The sequence below is a fragment of the Hylobates moloch genome, unplaced genomic scaffold (genome assembly GCF_009828535.3).
Source record: "Hylobates moloch isolate HMO894 unplaced genomic scaffold, HMol_V3 SCAFFOLD_1, whole genome shotgun sequence".
NCBI classification, from domain to species: Eukaryota; Metazoa; Chordata; class Mammalia; order Primates; family Hylobatidae; genus Hylobates; species Hylobates moloch.
The window spans coordinates 222791041-222817245 of NW_026652276.1; the positions used below are offsets into that span (position 1 = coordinate 222791041).

General features: G+C 39.7%; 1 protein-coding gene and 1 non-coding gene across 2 annotated transcripts; both read left to right on the forward strand.

Moving 5' to 3' along the window:
• Window positions 1-763: 763 nt before the first annotated feature.
• WEE2 (WEE2 oocyte meiosis inhibiting kinase) lies at window positions 764-24140 on the forward strand. Its single transcript, XM_032761967.1, has 12 exons — window positions 764-1518; window positions 6538-6734; window positions 8537-8582; window positions 11931-12103; window positions 13787-13908; window positions 15996-16142; window positions 16815-16922; window positions 17068-17153; window positions 17903-18073; window positions 20170-20312; window positions 22398-22540; window positions 23160-24140. Exons 1-12 carry the CDS (start codon window positions 1177-1179, stop codon window positions 23183-23185), a joined length of 1704 nt encoding a protein of 567 aa, XP_032617858.1. The 5' UTR covers window positions 764-1176; the 3' UTR covers window positions 23186-24140.
• On the forward strand, window positions 20846-21010 carry LOC116809946 (U1 spliceosomal RNA). Its single transcript, XR_004370106.1, has one exon. It is a non-coding gene; the product is annotated as a U1 spliceosomal RNA (small nuclear RNA).
• Window positions 24141-26205: the final 2065 nt, after the last annotated feature.

Sequence of the window (26205 nt, forward strand, 5' to 3'; positions counted from 1 at the left end):
TGTCTTTCTGTGCCTGGCTTATTTCACTTAATACCCCCCTGGTTCATCCATGCTATCACAAACGGCAGGCTTTCCTTTTTTATGACTGAGTAATATTCTATTGTGTGTGTGTGTATCCACCACATTTTCTTTATTCATCTGTCCATGGATATTTAGGTGGTTTCCATATCTTGGCTGTTGTGGATAATGCTGCAATGAACATGGGTGTGTTGGTATTTTTTTGAGATAGTGATTTTATTTCCTTTGGCTATATAACTGGAAGAGAAGAGGGACAGCTTGATTGTGTAATAGTTGTTTTTTTCTTCAAAGAATTTTTCATCCTTCTCATAGGGGCTTCTCTGAGAAAGAAATTAAATAATGTGTACTAAAGATATTAAAAAGCATTTTACAATATAAGGCACTTTTGGCAGAAGCCATTGCTGTTTTCCCGTGATCCATATCTGTTTCTATGGGTTGCTGATCTTTCTAGCCTTTCTTTTGTCAGTTTAAATTTTTGTTCAATTCCCTAGAAGCTTTAACTGCTAACAGCTAACAGCTGCAGGAGGCAGATGCCTGAATTAGGGCAGGTGTGTTTGGCACAGAGCTAAGCTGTGTCTGTCAGGGATATAAACTCCAGTCAAGATATGTTAGAGGCTGTTTAAGGATCATTATGATAGCCAGGTGATGCTAAATTGTAATTACCTGCTGTTAGCTATTGGGTGGGTGGGGAGGAGAAGGGAGGAGAGGGTGATATTTATAAATGGCAGGTGTAAGGAGTGAAAATAATTTCTTTTCAATATGAGCTTATTCCCAAATTGGCTAATGGGTATTTTTAAAGCCATGCTAAATTAAAGGAATCCAATTTTCTCACTAGTATTTGGTAACACATGGGTTCAGGGAGACTATGTGTCATATCCAGAAGAGTTCTGTACATGAACTGCATTTAATTGCTCCGAGAGTCACTGGAGCTCTCTTTAATCAGAATGGAAATCAGGATAAGCTGAGGTCTTATGGATTGGTGGTACTTAAGGCAGAAAATTAACACCGTGTCTTGTAGCTGTTAGTTGGTAGAGGGAAATTCAGGCTACCATCGCGAAACTTGCAGGTTAAGTTATTCTCTCCTCCCTGCTTCTGTAGATTCCCAGTGTTCCCTTCCGATAGAGCTTTTTGTCTGTGTTGTAAAGCTCTTTGGCTGAGATGGATGACAAAGATATTGACAAAGAACTAAGGCAGAAATTAAACTTTTCCTATTGTGAGGAGACTGAGATTGAAGGGCAGAAGAAAGCAGAAGAAAGCAGGGAAGCTTCAAGCCAAACCCCAGAGAAGGGTGAAGTGCAGGATTCAGAGGCAAAGGGTACACCACCTCGGACTCCCCTTAGCAACGTGCATGAGCTCGACACATCTTTGGAAAAAGACAAAGAAAGTCCAGATCAGATTTTGAGGACTCCAGTGTCACACCCTCTCAAATGTCCTGAGACACCAGCCCAACCAGACAGCAAGAGCAAGCTGCTGCCCAGTGACAGCCCCTCTACTCCCAAAGTAAGTAAGGGGTGGGGGAAAAAGGGACGCAGGTCACCAAGCTCTGCTTTCCTGTAGTTTAGCTGATAGAGTGGATTCATGTGTGTATGACAGTCACCTCCAGGTTGTGTATATCCTCAAATACACATTTATTGATGAAAATGAAGAAATTAAAATTACCAGGAAATGGACAGAATTAAATGGTTTGTCAGTTGTCTTCTCAAAACCACTGGTGCCAGTAACTATTGGCTATTGGTCACAAACAAATCTTGGATAGAAGAAAGTTCCTAGTTAAAGAATATTGGAACTGGAAGGAATATTGAGATTTAGAGCCCCAGCTGTGCAGTTTACATATGAGAAAATGAAGAACCCAAGACAGAAACTATCTCATAGCTCAGCCAATGTTACAGACAGGACTAGAAACCTGATCTTTTTGGCCTAGTCTATTGTTCTTTCCATTACGCCAACTGGCTCTATTTTTGTGTGATTATTTACCAATACTTTCTAATATAAGAATATCCACACTCACTGTTTTAACACAGTCATATCTCTTTGCTGCTGCTCCTCGCAGAAGAAACTCCTCTCCCCTCCTTGGTCTAATGAAATACAGGTTCTTCTATTATATGTCAGCAAAGAGGAAACTTGTTGATACTTCTTCATAAGCTGAGGATGGCAAATAAGCAAGAGTCCCTAGTAGCATATTCCTTTATTCTTGTTGTGATTGGTGTCCTGTTGCATCGTTCATGTTATTAAAGCCATAGTTGGGGCAGGGTTACCTCTAATCAACTCTGGTGCCATGGTGTGTGAGTCCTAGGATTGGTATTAGCTTGGCTTCCTGCTGGCTCAGCTTGAGGCACTTAAGATAATCATAATAACATCTGTGATCCTGACTGTGGCACAGTTGCTTTCAGCAGGTCTCTTTAGTACCTGCTGGGTGTGGGTACCATGTATACCAGGAAATTCTAAGCTGCTTGTTTGAATTGTAGAAAAACTAATATGCTCCGATGTCTATGTCTGGGTTTTTCAATGGTCACAGCACCAACCAATTAATCACTCATTTATTCTTTGAGAATTCCCTGTAGGTAAGGAGCATATAATACAGTCTCTGCCCTCAAAAAGCTTACAGTCTAGCAGAGAGAGAGGAGTTATGCCAATAGGCACTATGTGATAAGTGTGGTCACAACCCGCTGGACAGATTCTCAGTGCAGTGATCAGGAAAGAAAGGTATAGAAGGGCAATGAAAGTTGGTCCAGTTTTGATATATGGGGGAGAATGGGCTGAGAGAATGTGGCTTTGAGTAAGAATACACAGGGAAGAAAACAAGACATTCATTTGATCATTCACAGCTTAACTGAACACCTTGATGTGTTAGCAGACCCTCTGCTGGCAAAACCCATTCACTGCCTTCAAAAAGAGCCCACAAAATGAATAAAGATGAAACAATAAAGTTCAAACCATGTGTACTAGAGGAATGGTTGAGCATGATGAGAAGGAATTAGGAATTAAATCTCTATCAGGGAAGACTTTCCAAAGAAAGTAATGTTTGAGAGATGTCTTAAAGGATATTTGGAGTTAGCCACGCAAAGAGGGGAATAGGAATTCTAGGCAAAGGGAAAAGTATCCACCAAGTTATGGAGGGGAAGGAGCTGCTACACTTGGAAAACAGCGTGTTATTCAGTGTGAGAGGGGCCTGTGTATGAGAGAGTGCAAGAGATGAGGCCAGTGTAGGTGGGCAGAAGCTAGATCAAGATTTTAATCCTGAGAGTGTTGAGAGAGCCATTACCATGGTTTTGAGTAGAGGGATTTTTTTGGAAAAATCATGACCTTTGTACATATGATGGGATGGAGCATGAGAGAGCCTGGTGGTAGAGCAGTATTTAGAATAGCTCTGTTGAACAGAGAAGAGCCTGGACTAGGAGAGACAGTAAAAAATTAAGAGATGACTTGATGGAGGGGTTGAGGGAAAACAAAAACAATCTGATGACTGAGGTTTCTTGCTTGGTTCAGTAGACAGAATCAAGATAGATGACACTAAGGGATATATGGGTTTGGAGAAAAGCAGAGATGTGGTATAAAAAGTTGGGTAACTGGGTCTAGGGCACAAGAAAACAATGAAAATTGGAAATCCGTATTTAGATATCTACAGCATTTAGGAAGTAGATGAGGCCATGGGTGGAGATAAGGTCACATAGCCTGAGTGCCAGAGTAAGGAGAGAAGTGGCCCAGTTAGAAATCTTGGATAATGCATTTAAGGGAGAGGCAGAGAACAGGGCTTGGGAGCAAAACTGAAATGCAACTGGGAAAGTACATACTTTATGAAAACATAGTTTGCTTAGAGGAAAGAGGCTTGGTGGCTGATCATTGTTATGCAGAAGACAAAGCTGCATGGGAAAGGAGGATTGGCTTAGTCAGTCCTGTCCAAGGGATTGAACGAGAAATCATATGAAATTCAGTTCACTGTAAGGACTTCCTGACAGAATCATCTAGAGATAGAAGAGCATGCTTAGGAGGTGTATGCTCCCTGTGGCTAAAAGCATAGAACACTCATTGATGACCATTTGGTAGGAATACTGCAGAAGGGATTTGTTAGTCTGTTTGCCTTGCTACAAAGGAATACCTGAGACTGGGTAAATTATAAAGAAAAGAGGTTTATTTGGCTTACAGTTCTGCAGGCTGTACAGTAAGCATAGTGCCTGTATCTGCTTCTGGTGAGGGCCTCAGGAAGTTGACAATCATGGCAGAAGGTGGACAGAAACAAGGCAGCTTGTTACATGGTGAGAGAAAAAGTGAGAGAGTGGAAGCAAGACAGGAAGGAAGTGTCAGGCTCTTTTAAACAACCAGATCTGGCGTGAACTAACAAAGTAGAACTGGCTCATTATCATGAGGATGGCACCAAGGAATCCACCTCTGTAATCCAAATGCCACACACCAGGCCCTACCTCCAGCACTAGGGATTATATTTCAACATGATATCCAAGTGTTATCAGGATTCAAGCATCAGGGGACTAATCATATTGACCGGGCCTTTAAAACATCCAAACATCCCAATAATATCAGAATTCAAGCATCAAGGGACTAATCATATTGACTGGGCCTTTAAAATCATTCTCTGTCCCAAGATACTATGTTTGTTTTTGTGAGAGGTTGCCTTCTCTTCTCATCATCTTCATAAGTCAAGTAGCTATCCTCCAAATTTCCCTTATCTCCCTCAATCATCTGTGCTAGAGCTATTCCTTATGGAATTATTTGCCCTCTCTGGAGCACATTTTATACTCTCAACCTGTGTCATCTTTCAATAAATTTTCAAATTCCTCTACTTCCAAGCAGAAGTTCTTTTCATATGTCTTATCTCAAACTGTTATTTGAGATTTTGAAAGGGTTACTCATAATTCTACTATTCCAGCAATAACGACTATACTAACATAATATCCTTCCCTGCATCATAAGTGGTGCTCACAAATTCTCTTGGCTCTCATATTTCCTGACTGGAAATTCCAATATTGTCTTCCCTGATATGAATAATTTTTATCTGAATATTTTCTAGGCCCTGTATATTTTCCTTGAGATGTGGCAACTAGAATTATGTGCTGCATTCCAGGTGTGGCTACCCACTGTTTCATATGTAATAGATGCATTTTACTTTCCATATGATAATCAGCATTACAAAAAACTAATTCTAAGAATGACTTACTACAAAATTCTAGGTTCATTTTGTAAATCACATTGATAACTGAGAAATATCATTATAGTTTCACTTATTTTGAACCAATACTCAGTCTTCATGATAAACACGCAGGAAAGCTGTGAGTCTGTCAATGAGGGCTTGTCTGCCCCCTGGATTCTTCAAGTAGCCCTATGAAGTCCAAGATATGAGAAACAGTTAACTCTGGCAATGACGTCATTTTTCTTCACTTAAAAAAAAGGCTAGGTTACTGTGTGTATTCCATAGCTTCCTTCATTCCTGCTTATTCAATCATTTATTTAGTATTTACAATAGATCCAGTATTCATTTTTTGTAGACTCACGTTCTTTAATGAATCACGCAATCTGGCTTCTGCTTCTACACTAAAATATCAAGGGCAGAGATGATCAGAACTGTAGAAGTCTTTTAGAAAGAGCCTCACAGTACAGTGCTTATACTGTGGCCCCTGTGTGTGCTGCCATCCTCCTGAAGATCCATAACACAGCTACTTCTCTGGCCCCTGACATCAGGTCAGCATTCTGCCTTGGAATTCTTTGGCTTTTCCCTTTGCCCTTTGGTTTCATTCTGGTTAGGTTTAGGCTGATGTTCTCTTCTTGTATCCCACTTGGAGTGGTAAGTCCTGCACATTTGCCTATTTGTTGGTAGCTGGTTGTAGCCACTGCAAAGATCTGAATCTTAAGGGCTTAGAGTACTAATTTTCAATCTCATTACCCCACTTCATGAAGCACTTCTCAGTTAATGCTATATTTTAAGTGAAATTAAAAACTTTTTTCATGTTTAAATAGTCTATGAAATCTTTTCCTTACAAGGTGATTATTTCTGAAACACTGATGGACTGCTGAATAATGAACTATATATTCCTTAAGATTTAGAATTCACTTCTGTACCACTTGGCATCTAACCCAGCATCTGCTACATAGTAGGCACCAAACAAATATTTGGATGAATAATTGAGGGGAAGTTAAAGCATAAGCTCTGAGTATATAGAGTCATTTTTATTTGTCTAAACTTAATGTCCTTGTCTTTAAAAATTGGAGATAGGACTACAACTGGTTTTCATAGCCAGCTAACAGGCTTGCCCAGGGGAAGGGTTTGGAGCTTGACTAAAGTACAGATTCCTGTGTTGACTTCATGAATCAGAATATCTAGAGGTAGAGACTGGGATTCTATAGTTTTCATAATAGCAGCAGTTACAGTGCAACCAGTTCACATGGAACCAGATAATCTCTAAGGCCCCTTCAGCAAAAGCATTCTTAGATTCAAATATTAACTAGCTAACTGATAAGGAATGTCTTCACTAATGCTATTATGACTTGCCTTTTGTCATCCTCATTCAGAGCATGCTGAGCCGGTTGGCAATTTCTCCAACAGGGAAGCTTCCTTCCAGAGGCCCTAAGCATTTGAAGCTCACACCTGCTCCCCTCAAGGATGAGATAACCTCATTGGCTCTGGTCAATATTAATCCCTTCACTCCAGAGTCCTATAAAAAATTATTTCTTCAATCTGGTGGCAAGAGGAAAATGCGAGGAGATCTGTAAGTGCTCTATTACTTATGACTTTTGAGAACTGACCCTACTACAGTCAAGCAATAAGAAGTGAGTGTTAAAGTAAGATTAGGAACAAGAACTCTATTTGAATGAAATGTGTATGTTTACATATTCTCCCCTCCCTAGATATCAGTGCTGGTTTTACTTGCTTTATCACAGAGATTCCAACATCTTTCCATTCCGATGTGTACTGTAGATGCTTTCTCTATAAAAGGATAAGACAGAATAAGCAATAGATCTCTGGCTTCTATTAGGAAGTTGAGTGGGCTATGGAATTGCATTCAGGGGCCTCATGAGGCTGGCAGTTGGGGAAGGTGTAGTTCAAACTTCAAAGAGTATGTTGCTGCTTTGAGTCTTGTGTGACTAGTGATGAAAGCTATAGAGCAAGGATTTGAACTTCTCTGCGGGTGATGGAAGATTGGCTGAAGCAAAAAAGCATTGCTTTCAGAGCTGCTAAAGAACAGAAAGCCAAACTACACTATTCCATAAAGGGCCCTGAATGACAGAAATCATCGAAATAAGGATTGTGCATATTACTCAGGAACATTACTATGTCTCTTCAAGGCTTTTTTATAGAATGGAATCACCTCCAAAGTGGGGCAGTCATTTGTGTTCATATGTACTCAGCGAAATAAATGGACAGCTAACAATGTAAACTTTGCAGAGCATTTAATGTGCTATGTCAAGTTGTTTCTTTGGAATCAATGAGTATGTGTTAATCAGTCTTTGACCAGGATAGCTTCTCTCAACACTATCTCCTTCTTACTTAAATAAACAGGACTTCAGCACAAGTCCACCCACCTACTTTGGCTACCAAGAATTCGATTGGTTTTAGTTCTTTAGGAGTCTCTGTAAATCATTACACTCTCACTGAAGCCAGCAACAAAGACAGCTAATTTGAAATCCTGACACTTTTGTAGCATCATTTGGTGCTTCTAAGAGAGTATTTTTCCTTATTTTTATAATTTATAAACACTTCATAAAGTATTACAATGTGGTACTAAATCACAAATACCAAGCATCGATTTATTTCCATGAGTGTAGTGCCTTCCATTTGCCATTTCTACCTTGTGTTTCTCCAAAAGAAAAATCTATAGCTAGTTGAAATCTTGCTTAAGGATCCAGAATACAAGTATGCATGGCAAAGAGGACGTCTGCTGGTCACTTAGCTTGTTGAAGAGTAATTGAAAATATCTCATCCCAGGTTAGAGGAGATTCTGCCCTACTTGTAATCTACCTGTGAACCGATTACAAAGCCAGATTCTGGGGGAGGGGTGGGTATTGGAAGGAGAGTGTGGTGTGGCAGTGAAGAGCAAATGCTTTGGCGTCAGACCTGGCTCCAAGTCCCAGTTCTGCCACTTGCCAATTGTTTGACCTAGAGTTATTTAACCTCTCTCTGTCTTGGTTTCCTAGTTTGGGGATAATGATACCCATTGAACAGTTGCACATATGTTCTGTGCTCTCTTGCTCCAGCACATGGTGTTCTACCTGCTGAAAACCTCACTCTTTTCCCTTAGCTAGTTCCTACTCATTCCCAGAATCTTGGCGTATATATTCTCTCTTCTGGGAAAGCTTTTCACTCTTGAAATAATTGAGTGCTGTCCATGGTATCCTTGTTATCTTACCTGGTTCTAGCTTCTTGTATTGAAATTTCCTGGTTATCCCTGACTCCACATATAAATCGAAGAGAAATGAATTGTCTTATTTACTCTTACATCCCTACAACCTAGCATAGTTCAGGCTCAATAAATATTAATTATATATTGATAAACTTTTTTTTTTCTTTAAGTGAGGAAGCTGGTCCAGAGGAAGGCAAGGGAGGGCTGCCTGCCAAGGTAAGCGTGGTTCTTTGTCCCAGCTGCCGCAATATAGGCAGCTTATCCTATTCTCTCTCTTCTTCCCCTCCCCTTCTCCCTCTTTCTCTTCCCTCCTCCCTTCTTGCCTACCTTCCCTTTTCTCCTTCCTCACCCTCCCCTCCTCTCCTTCTCCCTGTGCCCTCCCTTCCCTTCTTCTATCTTCTCCTTCTGCCCTTCTTCTGCACTCTCTTCCCCATCTCCCCTCCTCCCCTCCTTTCTCCTACTTTCCTTCTCTCCTCCCCTCCCCACCTCACCCTATCTCACACTCCAGCTTTGTAACTGTGCTTTGCAGCTGAATTTATCTGGACCCTAGTCAGGGTCTATGTTCTCAGCTAGTTGTAACTTTGCCAGGCAGTGTCTGATATGTATATGCTGAATCGTTACTTTAGAGTATTTTAAAATTAAATATTTCTGCTACTATCTTTAATCTGGAGAAAAATTCTACACTCATGGGGTAGAGAAGTGAAGGGAAAATTAAGATATTTTTGGTCTCAAAATAGAAAAAGATAATGGAAAAAAGTGGCATAGAGCCAGAGATTTATATGTAAAATTTTAGCTCTTAAATGTATCAATATTTGATTTTATAATGTTCACAATCTTTGATCTATCGCTCATTTGATAAACTAACCTAAGAAAATAATACTGTAAACATTATCCTTAGAGATTTTTATTGTAACAGCAAAAAACAGGGGAGACCAAATGCCTGATAATAGAAAAATGGCTAAGCTAATTACAGTTTTAAGTCAGTGAAATATTAAATTGCCATTAAGATGTTTATAACACCTTGAAAACATGCATATGTTTAATGTTTAGTGTGCAAAAGACTCAAAATTTTATATGCTGAATGACCATAACTATCTATTGCACATTAATCACAGGGAGAATGAAATGGAGCTCTAACCACTGCTATTTCAACATTTTTGAATGGTGGAAACTTAATATTTGTTTTTCCTTTAAATTTTTTAAAGTTTTCTGAAGCAAGTTTTATTTGTGTAAATAAATATGTTAATATGTTAAAATGTTAGCACTTGGCTATTGTAAAAATCATAGAAAAGAAGGTCACTGGCACAGGCGTTCCTTCATATGCAAATGTTTCTGACTTATGCCTCCATTATTTTACTCTTGGATTTTCTTCCTCACTTATTTTATAATTTATCTCTTGATTTCAGATAGAAATTCTAATATTTATTGAACATTAAATAAGTTCAAAGCATTGTATTTAGTTAGACCCTTTAAGGAAAAACATCTGCCCAAACAGGAGTTAAAACCTTTGAAATTTCACAACAATCTATACGTAAATAAGAAACTATAAGCTATGTGCATTTGTGTATATGTGTATGTACATATGTGCAATGTGAATATACATATGTATGTATATATTTAAAATCTAGAAGGGGTTAGTAAATACTTCTATGAAATAGGACCTGGGTAGGAAAAGATTGTATATTAAGATAATTTAGGCTAAATAAGTAAATAACTTTTAATGCTATCAAGGCAGGAGAACAGAGTTCATGTGTAAGAGGGGTACGGTAGGTGGGGAGTGGTCAGGGATAGATGCAGGTGGTACACTGGCTTTGTTGGTATCTAGGGGGCGGGTAGTCAAGTAGTGAGTGTGCAGTTGGTAGAAGGTCTTGAGGCTTTCTTATCAGGAGTTTGAATTTCTCATAGGAAACAATTAGGCATCTCGATTCTATGGTATCATTTTGCAAAAATAACTCTTATTATTAGAAGAGTTGAAGAGAGGGCTGGTAGCTGTAGCAAATCCAGACAAGAAGGGAACAGAGCTTGAGACTGGCTAAGGGTAATGAAAATTAAGAGATCTTGCTGATGAAAGTGATTGGAATTAGATGATGAAAATGAGGAAGTAGTAAAACCCAAGATGTTTCAAACTCATAAAGTTGGAGAAAAATTCTTCAGGATTGGGACACTGAGAAAAGATGACTTTGGGAGATAAATCAGCTTGGATTTAGATTCATATAAATTTACGGAGATTTTTGGTCACAATAGTTTAATGAGAATTTACTATATACTTGACACTATCCTAAGATATGTGTTACTTATAATATATGTAATACTGTATATTCTCATGTAATATTTAAAAGAACCCTGAAGAGTAGTTGCCATGATCTTCATCCTACAGAAGGGAAAACTGAAAGGAGTTAGATTGGTCTGGGATTATTTACTACCTGGGCAATGAGTGATGTTGCTAGTTGGCCAGTAGTGGGAGTGGTTGCTAGACCTGAGCACATAGTCTGAACTAACCAAAATTGTCAAAGTTTGACAATTTTGACAAAATCATCAAAGTTTGACAATTTTGACAAAATCATCAAAGTTTGACAATTTTGACAAAATCATCAAAGTTTGACAATTTTGACAAAATCATCAAAGTTTGACAATTTTGACAAAATCATCAAAGTTTGACAATTTTGACAAAATCATCAAAGTTTGACAATTTTGACAAAATCATCAAAGTTTGACAATTTTGACAAAATCATCAAAGTTTGACAATTCTGACAAAATCATTTCTCCAGGCTAGTATTTTTGGGAAAAGAAACAGAAAGCAAGTATGCTTATTCAGCTTGAGATGGAAACATTAGCATTCAGACGCTGAGACACGTAAAGAAGGGCGGGGGGGGGGTCTTTCATTTCTTTCTTTCTTTTTTTTTTTTTTTTTATGAGACAGAATGTTGCTCCGTCACCCAGGCTGGAGTGCAGTGGCACGATCTCAGCTCACTGCAAGCTCTGCCTCCCGGCTTCATGCCATTCTCCTGCCTCAGCCTCCCGAGTAGCTGGGACTACAGAAGCCCGCCACCACGCCCGGCTAATTTTTTTGTATTTTTAGTAGAGACGGGGTTTCACCGTGTTAGCCAGGATGGTCTCGATCTCCCAACCTCATGATCCTCCTGCCTCGGCCTCCCAAAGTGCTGGGATTACAGGTGTGAGCCACCGCTCCTGGCCTCATTTCTTTTAATTTGCTCCACCCAGGTCCCAGCTATTCTTTGAACTAAGGGCTCTGGGTGTGAGAAGTTGTCTCCCCTTAGGAACATGTAGAAAAGAACAGTATGCCCAGATAGAGAAAAGAATATTGAAAAATAAGTGAGAATTGTCAGTATAGGGTTGTACAGAAGGTTACAAAGAAAACAAAGAAGATAGTCAGCAATTGGGGAGTTCTTGCTACCATGAATATTGACCCAGGTAGAATTCATTGCAATCACCTCAAAAGTCTTTTTGAAAACTTGGGGCAATTTAGGACTGTAATATTGTTTAATTTTATTGCTTACAACATGTTAGAATTACTCTAATTTCCTTTTTATTAAAATACTTTAGAGATGTGTTTTACGAGAAACCAACATGGCTTCCCGCTATGAAAAAGAATTCTTGGAGGTCGAAAAAATTGGGGTTGGCGAATTTGGTACAGTCTACAAGTGCATTAAGAGGCTGGATGGATGTGTTTATGCAATAAAGCGCTCTATGAAAACTTTTACAGAATTATCAAATAAGTGAGTACCTTTTAAATGCACTAGAAGTATAAACTTAGATTTGGAGAGCTGTTTCTTGACAAATTATTTTAAATTATAGCACTGATGTCATTAAAAATCATTTGTGTTTTAAAATCACCCCACATTATATGTTGTCTTATATTCATAATCTTTCTGAGTTTTCCAGCTGAGAGAGGTTACTTCCTAAAATATAACATGATCATTTTAGATCATGATGTGTTTCTGTTTGTTTGTTTTCTGTGACAGAGTCTCGCTCTGTCACCAGGCTAGAGTGCAGTGGTGCGATCTTGGCTCAGTGCAATCTCCACCTCCCGGGTTCAAGTGATTCTCCTGCTTCAGCCTCCTGAGTAGCTGTGACTACAGGCACGCGCCACCACACCCGGCTAATTTTTGCATTTTTAGTAGAGACGGAGTTTCACCATGTTGGCCAGGATTGTCTCAATCTCTTGACCTTGTGATCTGCCTGCAAAGTGCTGGGATTACAGGCGTGAGCCACCGCACCTGGCCAATCATGATGTGGCTTTTTTTTTTTTTTTTTTTTTTTTTTTTTGTCTTTTACTTTCTACTGCTGGTCTTTCTGACTTTTAAAAAAAAATGAATATATTTGTGGAATTGTCCTTTGGTGTCTGTTTCATTTATCAGAAATATTACCAAATAGAAAGTTATTATAAACTCACTGGTTTATCTTTACTTTATGTTAACAATGAATTCAATAATAAAGTTTCAAAGACTACATGCATGGGAAAATAAAAGTTTGTTTGATTCCCAGAACTGTTCAAAAGTTCTTCCTTAATCACAAGGAAAACACATATTTTCAGATCAGCCAAGGCTTTTTATGAACTGTGAGGATATACTTAACATGCAGAATCTAGAATTACAGGTTTTAGAATTCCTCTTTTTTTTTTTTTTTTTTTTTTCTTTTTTGAGATGGAATCTAGCTCTGTTGCCCAGGCTGGAATGCAGTGGCACCATCTTGGCTCACTGCAACCTCCGCCTCCCAGGTTGAAGTGATTCTCCTGCCTTAGCCTCCCAAGTAGCTGGGACTATAGGCATGTGCCACCACACCTGGCTAGTTCTTCATTTTTATACTGAGATTCATCAAGTACTCTATCTTGCTTAATTTGTGTTGGGATTTTCTATTCCATAAGGAATATCTCTCCCCAAGGCTATTCCTGTGAGTATATCATATTGGCTGAGGCTAACATTCACTCTAATGACTGCCTAGCCTTTATAGAGATGAATCGAAGGCCCATTACAATATCCACAATCTGGTGTACAGTGGCCTTCTCGTTAAGCCCATTAAAATGTTTTGATTGTGATAGGATGAAATGAAGACCTGACGCACATCTGCCATTGAGGCATAACCATTTAAAGCTTCTCTTTACATATGCCATGTTAAAATCAAAAAACAATGGACTTTGGCACCAGGCTGACCAAGGTTCTGCTCTTAAGTCTACTATTACCAGTTCAACTTTGGGCCACTTAACTTTCAAGAACCTTCATCCTTTCCACTGTATATTACCAAATGATTATTAAGATTCAATGAGATAAAATAGTAAGCAAGCAGTGAGCTCTCAGTAAATATTCTGCCATTGCTAATAAAGCCTTATATTTTTAAGAAACATTTTTGTGTACATTATCTTGATTGATGTTTTTATTCCTCAATGCTTTTCTGTCTCGTAGGAATTCGGCTTTGCATGAAGTTTATGCTCACGCGGTGCTTGGACATCACCCCCATGTGGTACGTTACTATTCCTCATGGGCAGAAGATGAACACATGATCATTCAGAATGAATACTGTGATGGTAAGTAGTATATAGATGAATATCTATGAAGAGGGAGATGAACTTTATAAGCCTTCAGAAATAAACTTTCCCTCCTCCTCATAGTTCATTCCACGGATAGCAGACATACCTAAAAAGTCTACACCATATATTATAGTCTTGCTTGGAAGCACAGAGCTTCTATACCTCTTAAAGGGGTTCTCGACTTATTCTTTCTTTCCCTTCTGTTGTCAGGATAATCATTCAGTTCAGAAAATATTTATTCCATGCTAGACCTTGGGCAAGTGAAGATGAGTTAGATGTGCTCCCTCCCCTTAAGCAACATCCAGGCTGGTAGAGAAACCAGAGCTTTGGTGGTTACAGCCCTCCTCCTCATTGGTAGCACCTCATGACCTCACCTACACACTTTGTCTTGGAGTGACTTCAATTTTTTTTTTTTTTTTTTTTTTTGAGATGGAGTTTTGCTCTTGTTGCCTAGGCTGGAGTGCAATGGTGCAATCTCGGCTCACCGCAACCTCCACCTCCTGGGTTCAAGCGATTCTCCTGCCTCAGTATCCTGAGTAGCTGGGATTACAGACACCTGTCACCATGCCTGGCTAATTTTTTGTTGTTTTTTTTTTTAATTGAGACGGGGTTTCTCCATGTTGGTCATGCTGGTCTTGAACTCCCAGCCTCAGGTGATCCACCTGCCTCGGCCTCCCAAAGTGCTGGGATTACAGGCGTGAGCCCCCGCATCTAGCCGAGTGACTTCATTTTTAACAAGCTCCAAAATGCTCTCTTTCCTTACTTATTATTAATAAGTCATATATAGTGTATAAATTCTAAGAAGACTCACAAAAAGTAAAAAACTTTACTGTAGCCCTCCTTGTGTTTCTGAAAGGAGCTAAATTTTTCTCCCTTCTGAACTTACATATCATGCTAAAATAATTCTTTAAATTCAATTTTACACAGAATGCATTTAAATATGAATTCCCTCAAATTCCATGACTATCTCAGAGCTCAATGAGTGGAGCTATGGTCTTTGTAACTGCCAGTTAGAGCTAGGTCTCTATAATTTGAAGAACCTGCCAATGAACACTAATTAATAGTGTTCAGAGGCCAGGCGCAATGGCTCATGTCTGTAATCCCAGCACTTTGGGAGGCTGAGGCGGGCGGATCACGAGGTCGGGAGTTCGAGACCAGCCTGGCCAAATATAGTCAAATCTCGTCTCTACTAAAAATACAAAAATTAGCCGGGTGTGGTGGCATGCACCTTTAGTCCCAGCTACTGGGGATGCTGAAGCAGGAGAATCGCTTGAACCCGGGAGGCGGATGTTGCAGTGAGCCGAGACCATGCCATTGTACTCCAGCCTGGGTGGCAGAGTGAGACTCCGTCTCAAAAAAAAAAAAAAAAAAAGTGTTCAGAAGCATTCTAATACCTTAGAATCAAGATCAGATAGCTATATGAATCCAGGCCTTTTATTTAATTGATAACAATAAATTGAGTACAGTTGATGTACAAATACTGTGGCTCAAATAAGATTTAGGTGTATAGGCAGCTTTTATATTTTCCTTGGGTTGGCAGTCATTAAATATTTTATGATGTATTTCTAATGAAATTAGACTTAGACTCAATTAATTAAAATTACTGACGGCCTATAACTACTAGCCCGACACTGACAAGGAGCTAATCATTGACACCAATAGTAGCTATATGACTATGCCTGATTCATCTTCTAGTTAATAATTAGGTAAAACTTTTAAAATGTTAGCTGGTAAATACTGGAATCAATGGGGCCATACACTGGATGCCTGAGATACTGGCATTTTCTTTTCCTCTTTGGAAAGCCCTGTAATTCTCCTTTCCAACATGTCTGTGGCATAAATGGGGCAGATATGCTTTGCACTGACACTGAAGTAATCTATTTGTTGGACTGAAGCCATTCATGAGGAATGTATTGATCATAGTACTATGCCATTTTATACAAAGCTCTTGGGCATTTGGGGCTTTGATATCTGCAGGAGGTCCTGGAACTAATACCCTGAGGATATGGGAGGCCAATTGTATTTACTATGCTTTCATCTATAAGACTCATACTGTGGGGCTATTCTGTGTTGTTCTTTCCCAGGTGGGAGTTTGCAAGCTGCTATATCTGAAAACACTAAGTCTGGCCATTATTTTGAAGAGCCAAAACTCAAGGACATCCTTCTACAGATTTCCCTTGGCCTTAATTACATCCACAACTCTAGCATGGTACACCTGGACATCAAACCTAGTCAGTGTGATTCCCTTCTGCTACTTCTACCGTATTTTGTTCTTTCTATGCTATCATCAAAATCTAGGTCTGTATGTCTATCAAGTGTCAAAGACAGTGTTTGCTGTCAGAACCCCTTTCTTCCATTTGTGTTCCTTAAAAAAAAATCAGTTAAGTAGCTTTATTCTCCCCTAGGCCCAACGGACATAGAAAAAAAGACACTTACCCATATAGTAGTAAGGCCAAAAAAGTAAAATTAGGTATTTAATTTACTACAAAGGCAAGTGACAGCATATCAGCTACATTCTGATTGTGTTTATGACTAGGGCTATACTCATTCTAACTCTGCACTGATTAAGGAGAAATGAGTAACTGTCACTCATTAATGTGAAACTCAAGGACGAGTTCTTACTAACTTTTTATTTTGGGGACAATAGTACTCTGATACCAGCCCCTTCAGAGAATGGAGAATATATGAGGTCAGTTCAACTTAAATAGGTATTATCAATCACTAGTTGTTCAGAAGTGATGTGAGATTTCATAGAAAAAAAAAAAAAAAAACCTTAGTAGTCTTGCTATGTCCACACAAAAGAAGAAAGGAGAGAAGCTGAATTGTCAAATACAGAAAAGAATCTTTGAGAGGAAAAAGCTTAGAAATCATTACTTACATCTATCCTGTCATTTTTTTTTCAGGTAATATCTTCATTTGTCACAAGATGCAAAGTGAATCCTCTGGAGTCATAGAAGAAGTTGAAAATGAAGCTGATTGGTTTCTCTCTGCCAATGTGATATATAAAATTGGTTAGTCTGCCTTATAGTCTTACCAGTTACCATTATCCTATAAAATTTATACTGGTGACTCAATTTATTCATTTTAAGAAAGACATGCTTTTAAAGCTCTTTTGTTCTATTTTATTCTTTTTTCCTTTTTCCTATCTTTTTTTAGGTGACCTGGGCCATGCAACATCAATAAACAAACCCAAAGTAGAAGAAGGAGATAGTCGCTTCCTGGCTAATGAGATTTTGCAAGAGGTATAGATTAGGGAAATGAGGGTATTTTATAATCTGTTGAATCTTTGACTCTCAAATGGAGGATCTCAGTGCAAAAAATTAAAACTGTATATTTATCATTATAGTACCTCTTCCTATTCAGAATGGAGACCAAAGATAGGAGAGAAACTCTTCCAAAAAAGTGAGGAAAGCTGGCTCAATCAAGGATGTATCAGTATTCAGACTATTCTTTCTAAATGTCCTTTACTGTTTCCCAATATTTCTTAGACTTCCTAACCTCACGGATTGCCTACTAAGAAGGAAGCCTTTTCCTCAAGCCCATATTGGTCCAATCAATCTTTATCATGCCATTATTGTTCTGATAGCACCATCAATTTTGCTTATTGAAATGACGTTTAGTCATTGCCCATCTTCTCCAATGTCTGTTGAGTCAGGCGTAGTAAGGATGTAACTTCTTCCTGGGTGATAATCAGGTAAAAATGAGTATTTCCTTCCTGTGATCAGCCAAGTTATGTAGCAAGCCTTTCTGAGCCTGACAGCAAAATGGCAGTAAGTTTCTGCCTTGGACTCCTCAGGGCACAGCAGTGTTAATCAGGTAGGTTTATGTTCTCTCTTCTCTAGAAATCACTAACTACAGTGAATGTACCTTTGACCATCGTGTCTGTTTAGACCTTATATGCACTCGAATGAACCTTTCCTACCAGTTGTATTTTAATCTAGACTCACTCTGCTTGGCATAGTAACTGGCCTTCCTGTCTTCTGTTTTGAAGGATTACCGGCACCTTCCCAAAGCAGACATATTTGCCTTGGGATTAACAATTGCAGTGGCTGCAGGAGCAGAGTCCTTGCCCACCAATGGTGCTGCATGGCACCATATCCGCAAGGGTAACTTTCCGGACGTTCCTCAGGAGCTCTCAGAAAGCTTTTCCAGTCTGCTCAAGGTGATATCTCTTACGAGATGAACAGAAGATGCAATATCTTTTTTTTTTTTTTTAATGCGATGGCAAGTAGTTGGGCAAAGAAAAATGGAGATGCTGGTAGTGTCACTAACAGAAAAAGGAATGTGACTAGAAGTCCAGAAAAAATAAGGGGTGGGGGCCACGCGCGGTGGCTCAAGTCTGTAATCTCAGCAATTTGGGAGGCCGAGGAGGGTGGACCACAAGGTCATAAGATGAGACCATCCTGGCTAACATGGTGAAACCCTGTCTCTACTAAAAATACAAAAAATTAGCCGGGCATGGTGGCAGGCGCCTGTAGTCCCAGCTACTCGGGTGGCTGAGGCAGAAGAACGTCTTGAACCTGGGAGACAGAGCTTGCAGTGAGCCGAGATCGTGCCACTGCACTCCAGCCTGGGTGACAGAGCGAGACTCCGTCTCAAAAAAAAAAAAAAAAAAAAAAAAAAAAGCAGGCGGCAGAGGGGGTGTGGATCAAAAATTTCTTAAGGAAACTCGGAGGATATTGTAAAATCTTTTCATCCTTAGTTTAAAAATCGTGTTACAAACATTTTTTCATTTGCTCTTTCTAACAATGCTATAAGGTAGACAGGTGGCATCTTATCCTGCAATTGAGGAAACCATGGCTCAGGGCAGCTCCTTGACACCTGTAGTCACAATGAATGACTGGCTAACTCCAAAATCAAATCTGGTCCTTTAGCTCCTACTTCAGGGTTTTAACTATCGTTAGTGATAACAGTGATAGTACTAAAAGAATGAATTTCTGTTATGTAAGAAGGTATAAGACTACTTTATTGATAATTGATAATACCAATTATTTGAGCTAGTAGAAAAAAGGCATAATGTCAATTCAAAAATCTATGTTTTACTTGTACTTAATGACATCTGAGTAGTGTCGGGACAAGAAAAGAAAGATACTATGTTGAAATAGACACAAAAAGCTTATACTGTCAAGAAGCTTAATCATGTCAAGAAAAATGTATATATGACTTCAAATCATGTCTTAAGGAACAGGATTGGTTAGGATTCCCAAAACAGCCTTAGAAATATCTACTTCCTTGGAGATTAGATTTTTTTTTTTGGGACAGGGTCTCATTCTGTTGCCTGGACTGGAGTGCAGTGGCACAATCACAGCTTACTGCAGCCTTGAACTCCTGGGCTGGAGCAATCCTCTTGCCTCAGCTTCCTGAGTAGCTGGACTACAGGTATCGGAGATTAGTTTCACAGTTTACCTGCAAACTTCAAATGTATTTACAAATCTGTCCTTCTTCCTGACTTCTTTTGCTTTCCTGAAAGGAGGCAAACTCTTCCTGCTTCCTTTTGTTCAGCCTAATCACCTATTTCCATGTGTAAACCGCTTTTGCATTTAGTTGATATTTCAGTACCTAAATGCTGGCCCTATACTAGATAATACATATAATAATTCATTAAATTCTAAAAATAGTTCAAGAAAGTAAATATAATTATCCCAAATTTCAGGTAAGGGAAATGGAGCTTCAGCAAAGTTTATACAACAAATGGTGGAGTTGGCTCTGAATTTGGTCTGAATTTGGTTCAGTGTTTTCTTCATTATATGACAGTGTCAGTTGCTGTATATAATTAGGTATTTTCTACTATATTCAAATCATGGTAGGTTACATCTTCTACCTTAAAATAAATGCTTCAGGAATACTGTCATGTTGGGTTATTAATACTAAGTGAAAAAGCAACATGATGTGGTAGAAAGTAAACTGGAGTAAGAGTTGGGCAAACTGGGTTTTGGTCTTGGCCATTCCAGTAATTTGGATAATTTTTATTGAGGGTCTCAGTTTTTCTGCTTTAAAACTAAGGCAAAAGACTAGTTAGCCAGCCAGCTCCAAAATATGATTAAAGACAAATCAAAGGTGTGGACAACTGGTGCTACCAGACATGGACAATCCTCCTGCCCAAGATGGAGCTCAGTTTTCATTTCTTTCCTCTGCACAAAGCAGAAGCAATGTCTTACAAAATCCACCAGGAGAAGCTGGGTTGGAGTTGGCTTGAGTGGGAAGATTTTTCCCAATAGTGAAGCTTCTGTTTCTTTCCTCTTGGTCCTATATCATCAGAACATGATCCACCCTGATGCTGAACAGAGACCTTCTGCAGCAGCTCTGGCCAGAAATAGAGTTCTTCGGCCTTCCCTGGGAAAAACAGAAGAGCTCCAGCAGCAGCTGAATTTGGAAAAGTTCAAGACTGCCACACTGGAAAGGTATATTTTTGGATGATGGGGGGTCAAGAAAGAATCTGAGAACTACTCACAATGGTATAACTAGTCTACTGTGTCTTCTCTGTGGATTCAAGTATAAATCTATTCACCATTATAATACATAGGTCCCTACCCACAAGGAAACTGGCAGCATGCAGCTCTTTGTAGCATCGGGCTGGGAGGCTCTGTGATTAGGTTGCTTGAGAGAGAAAATTCCAGTTAATGCAAACAAAGGAAGCAAGAGTGAGGAATATAAGGAAATACCAGTAAAGAAAACTTAGGATTCTAAGTGACAGTGGGTATCTTAGTAACTGGTCGGTGATCACCTAATATAAGATAACCACAGGTAAGATGGATAAGACCTATTTTAGAAACCCATTAAATTTCAGGGGCAGGCAGGTAGACAGTATGGTACACATTCGGAAGAAGGATTATTTTTCTGAGCAAAGAAAACAATCTGTTCCCCTACTCATGTGGACTTGTATTCATGCATATATTTACCTGTTAATCCATTCCTTCAATAAATGGGAATTCAAATACTCACCTGGCAGGGAAGATACCATGATCATGAAGGTGGTTTTTCTCAGGGTGAGGCTCATTGATTGCACTCCGGATGTGCTGACCCCTGCGATGTCCCCAAATGTGGAAAACTCGACTGCATAATTTGTGGTAGTGGGGGACTGCATTCACGCTTTTCCCTGAAAAATGAAAAAAAAATAGGAATTTGATGGAGGAGGGTTGGAGATGAGCAGTGTTCTGAAGGCATTTTTGAGTAATTATTACATATACTGTATACTGTTGAAAATACAAAAGAAGAAAATGAAAAACTGTCCTTGCTTAAAATAAGCTTAGAAGTCCAACTTCTCTTGGCTATACAGTCATCCATCTTGGCAAGATTAGCTTTGAAGCATCCCTAACCTGATTTCTTAGTATTAATAATAACTTGCAGAGACTCTTGGCCTTTAGTCAGGTAAATCTTCCTAATAAGCCACTTAATATTTTTCTGTTCTAGTTTTGAATTCCATTGTCCCAGCTAATAAACAAAGTACAAAGTACTATACTTACATATGTTACTCACAAGAATATAAGTACCTCTTAAGGTGTGGTGTATACATTCTGGGAAGCCAGCTATGGAGACACAGGTGACTATCATCAGCCAGTACCAGTGATGAGCACCTATCATAGAGATGGGGCAGACAGCATCTTGAAATTGTCTAGACCAGGGGTCCCCAGCCTCTGGGCCAAGGACCAGTACCAGTCTGTGGCCTGTTAGAAACTGGGCTGCATGGCAGGAGGTGAGCAGTGGGTGAGTGAGCACTACCGCCTGAGCTCTGCCTCCCAACACATCAGTGGCAGCATTAAATTCTTACAGCACAAACCCTATTGTAAACTGTGCATGTGAGGGATCTCGGTTGTGCACTCCTTCAATAATCTGATACCTGATGATCTGAGGTGAACAGTTTCATCCTGAAACCATCTCCTCCCCCGACTCCCCACCCATGGAAAAACTGTCTTCCTTGAAATCAGTCCCTAGTTGGGGACATCCAAAAAGGTTGGGGACCACTGGTCTAGACCAAGTGTTGGAAAACTTGTTCTGTGAAGGGCTAGAGAGTAAATATTTTATGCTTTGTGGGCCATATGCTTTCTGCTGGAATGATTTCAACTCTGCTGTTATATGTTGTCAATGGCTGTTTTTACACTATAAATGAGTGGTTGTGTTCCAATAAGACTTTATTTATAAATACAGATGATAGGCCAGATTTGACTCAGAAGTTGTGGTTTGTTGACCCTGGTACCTTTCATATGTAGCCTGAAGAGCTGCTCACTTAATTTAAAACATTTTAAAGATCATTTATACTCTGATCAGCAGAGCCTGGGGAGCTAAACCTACCATGTTGTATGACATGTGTGTGTCAACCATTTTTTATGACAACCATAGTAACTGAATTTTCTATTCTGTACATAGCTCAGGCTTTTTGTTTCTGTAAATGCTGAAACAAAAAGAAAAACATTTATATATTAGTTTTGATCATACATATCTCTGATTGGAGATCAAGTAGCCTTTACTTTTCCCCCCTTGCACTTCAGGGAACTGAGAGAAGCCCAGCAGGCCCAGTCACCCCAGGGAGATACCCATCATGGTGACACTGGGGTCTCTGGGACCCACACAGGATCAAGAAGCACAAAACGCTTGGTGGGAGGAAAGAGTGCAAGGTCTTCAAGCTTTACCTGTGAGTAATCTTCCCCTTAAGAACTCATTTTGCAACTGGGCGCAGTGGCTCACACCTGTAATCCCAACACTTTGGGAGGCCGAGGCGGGCGGATCATGAGGTCAGGAGATCAAAACCATCCTGGCTAACACGGTGAAACCCCGTCTCTACTAAAAATACAAAAAATTAGCAGGGCGAGGTGGCAGGGGCCTGTAGTCCCAGCTACTCAGGAGGCTGAGGAAGGAGAATCGCTTGAACCTGGGAGGTGGAGCTTGCAGTGAGCCGAGATCGCACCACTGCACTCCAGCTTGCACGACAGAGCGAGACTCTGTATCTAAAAAAAAAAAAAAAAAAAACTCCTTCTGCACCAGCCAACCTTTTACTGTAGAACCTCTGTAAATAGATATCAGCTGTCTCAACCTTCCTCTTATAAAAGGAAAAAGTTAGCCAACTTGAATGCCCAAGGATTTCAAAAGCTACTACTAATTTACCATTTATAGCCAAGATCCTAAAGCTAGTAAGGCTTTGTATTCACAAGGGTCCCAGATACAATAATTGGAAGCCATTTCTCTTCTCTATTGTTATATTCCTAATGCCACTGATCAATAATGTTTTTACTTCTCACACTTTCGATGAACAGCAGGAGAGCGTGAGCCTCTGCATTGAAGGAAGAAAAGGAAACAGCCCTTGGTTTGGCCTATGGATTACGAGGTTGCTGTTGCCGATTCCCCACCAAGGATCCCAGGGACTCATTGTACATAGAAAGGAATAGAATTTAGTTTATAGTTGAAGTCACAGCTTACAGAAAATGTGCCTGGATTTCCACAGTGCTTCCCAGGTTATATGATGCTGTTCCTAAGAGAGAATTCCCAGCTTCTTTAAGGAAGTGGGTCTCCTAATGTATACCCTTTCTGATATTGTATTTATTAAATAAATGGTTTCACCATTATGTGAGGTGGGTAAAAGTTAGACTGTATGCAACTTGGACATCTCTGAGCTGGTTGTTAACTTGCAGAACAAAAATGCTGTGGGGAGAGGCTTCAGGGAAAACTTGATGTGCCTGTGGTTGTTCTCAATCTATTTGCCCTGCCTCTCTTCTGGCTGTTCTGGTTGGTTTGATATTCTGGGTCTCACCAATTTCTCTTGATTTTTGTGATAATTTGGCTTTGTTTCCTGTTTTTTAAAATCATATTTTATCTAAATCCTTTTTCTGGACACACTTTTAAAGGAAGAGAATACTGTATTTTTAAATAAAGGTTTTTATCTTGTCCAAAGCCTAATTACAGGTAAAATATCCTTTGTAAAATGTAACTAACAAAGAATGAGAAATTTATGTTGGAGAACATTTTATGAATAAAAGGGTAAGAGAATTCAGTGGGTTAGTAGTAACAGGTCTTGGTGGCAAGTCTCAGCTTCACAGATCCAACAGTTAATAATGGTCAGGATCTGCTAGAAAATTATGTTGGTCATAAAGGTATTTGATAAGCTCTGTTTGTGTCATCTTAGTGAATGCAACCTGTTAATGATAATGGCTTTTTTGCTGCTTGATTTTCTTCTTTTTCCTTCATTTTTAAAAGCTAATTAAGTTTTTTTAATTGAATAAACCCTAATACTATTCTTTGTTCTGCTTTGGAGTAGCAATTCTTTCCATGCAATTAAGTGTGGTGGTGGTCTTCCTATAGCCCATTGCCATTTTTCTTTACTAGGCTCTATTCAAAATTATAAAATGGGGTTAGTTTATCTCTTGCCACCTCCCCCTCAACAACACACACACACACCAGGCCATGTTCCTCATAGTATAGTACAAGGTCAACCACAATTTGTGATTTAGAAACAGGGAAATTATTAAGTACATCCAATGTATAGCTGAGAATTGTTTGGTTATACTAGTCTTCTCAGGCATTGATAACTATGACTATTTGGGTCTACAGCCTCTTCTCTACTGTGTTCCTCAGCCTAGCTTCGCACCTGAATGGACTTGGTTTCTGGCTTGCTGGCTCTTCACATGCCCTGAATCCTGGTCCTGGTCCTTTTGGTTCCTCTGTTTCTCCTGCTCTCTCTCTCCGGTCTCTCTCTCTCTCTGGCTCTCTCTCTCTCTTCTGGCTCTCTCTCTGCTCTCTCTCTCTACTCTCTGGCTTGCTCGGCTCTCTTTCTGGCTCTCTCTGGCCTCCTCTGCTTTCTCTTTTTCTCTGCTCTCTCTCTGGCTGCCTCCCCTGCCCTGGCTCTCTCTCTCTGGCTCTCTCTCTGGCGCTTGCCTGGCCTTCCTCTCTGGCTCCTCCCTGTCTTTTGCTCTGGCTCTCTCTCTCTGGCTTGCTTGCTCTCTCTCTGGCTCTCTCTCTCTCTGCTTCTCTCTCTCTGGCTCTCTCTCTGCTTCTTTCTCTCTGGCTCTCTCTCTCTCTCTGGCTCTCTCTCTCTCTCTGGCTCGCTTGCTCTCTCTCTGGCTCTCTCTCTCTGTCTCTCTGTCTCTCTCTCTCTGTCTCTCTCTGTCTCTCTCTCTGTCTCTCCTGGTCCCTCTCTCCTCTTCTGGCTCTCTCCTCCTGGCCTTCTCTGCTCTCTCTCTCCCTCCTGGCTCCTCCTGGTCCTCTCTCTCTGGCTCTCTCTCTCTGGCTCGCTTGCTCTCTCTCTCTCTGTCTCTGGCTGGCTTTCTCTCTCTTTCTCTCTCTCTCTCTCTGGCTCTGCAATAGCAGGATGTCACCAAAATAGTATGTATCTGCATAGATACTACTGAGTGTGAGGGACTGGGTCTTCACTGGCCTTGGCGTTTCATCCCTTCCATTTCAGTTAGAGGCTTATTTCTTACCTCAGTAAGTTTTGTTTTTGCACAGAGATCATTATATAACTTGGAAACTAATTATCCCAATTATTTCATTAACATCATTGGGCTGGTAACATTAAAGAAGTTAAATTAAAATACTTTAGAAAATATGTTACTTCTCTATGGATGTATTCTAAATGTCAACACTGACATTAAGGTACCAACAGATAATCTTGAGATCTAGAGGAACACTATTGCGCTCTACTGGTCTAATAAGCTCTAACACATGTACCAGTTTAGGGAGGCCATTTACTGAAAGTTGTAGAAAGATGAATATTGAAAGGTATGAACCTTTCAGCCTGAACAACTAAGGCTTTTTATCTCTAGATGAACCATATTTTCAATCTTGAATCAGATAAAAATTGTCAGGTTTTTGTTTTAAATTAAAAAATAGCCATAATAACTAAGTATTGCTAAAATTGCTTTCAAACCATTCTAAAATATATGCAAGTAATCAGTGTAGGTAATAAGTGCTGCAATTTTTCAGCAGTTATGAGGCTTTAGAGAAGCTGATTTAAAATCAAAGTAAAAACCTGATTAAAATTTCTTTAAAAATGGATAATTTACAGCAAAACTGTCCAAGGCTTCCTATTTATGATAAAGTATTGCCAGTCTTGGTCTCTATCAATGGATGCCTATAGCTGGAACCTTTTTAATTTAGGGAGAAATAAGTCAGGCCAAAGGTGACTTTGCACCCCTGGGCATTTATGATACACATTTCTTTCTCATTCATCTTTGCAAATGATAAAAAGCCCCGTGTCAGTCTACTACTGCCAGGCATTAAAGCTGATTAAAGCCATAATGCTACCTGTCACCACTTCACAGCATTGGGAAGGCCGTCTCTGGGTCCATGGATGAACTACAGAAAGGG

Excerpts from the sequence above, each read along its gene's own strand:
- WEE2 (XM_032761967.1), top strand. The coding sequence starts at position 1,177 with ATGGATGACAAAGATATTGACAAAGAACTAAGGCAGAAATTAAACTTT. Across the intron at positions 1,519-6,537 it reads ACAGCCCCTCTACTCCCAAA|AGCATGCTGAGCCGGTTGGC; the intron begins GTAAGTAAGGGG and ends ATCCTCATTCAG. Across the intron at positions 22,541-23,159 it reads AAGGTCTTCAAGCTTTACCT|CAGGAGAGCGTGAGCCTCTG; the intron begins GTGAGTAATCTT and ends TTCGATGAACAG.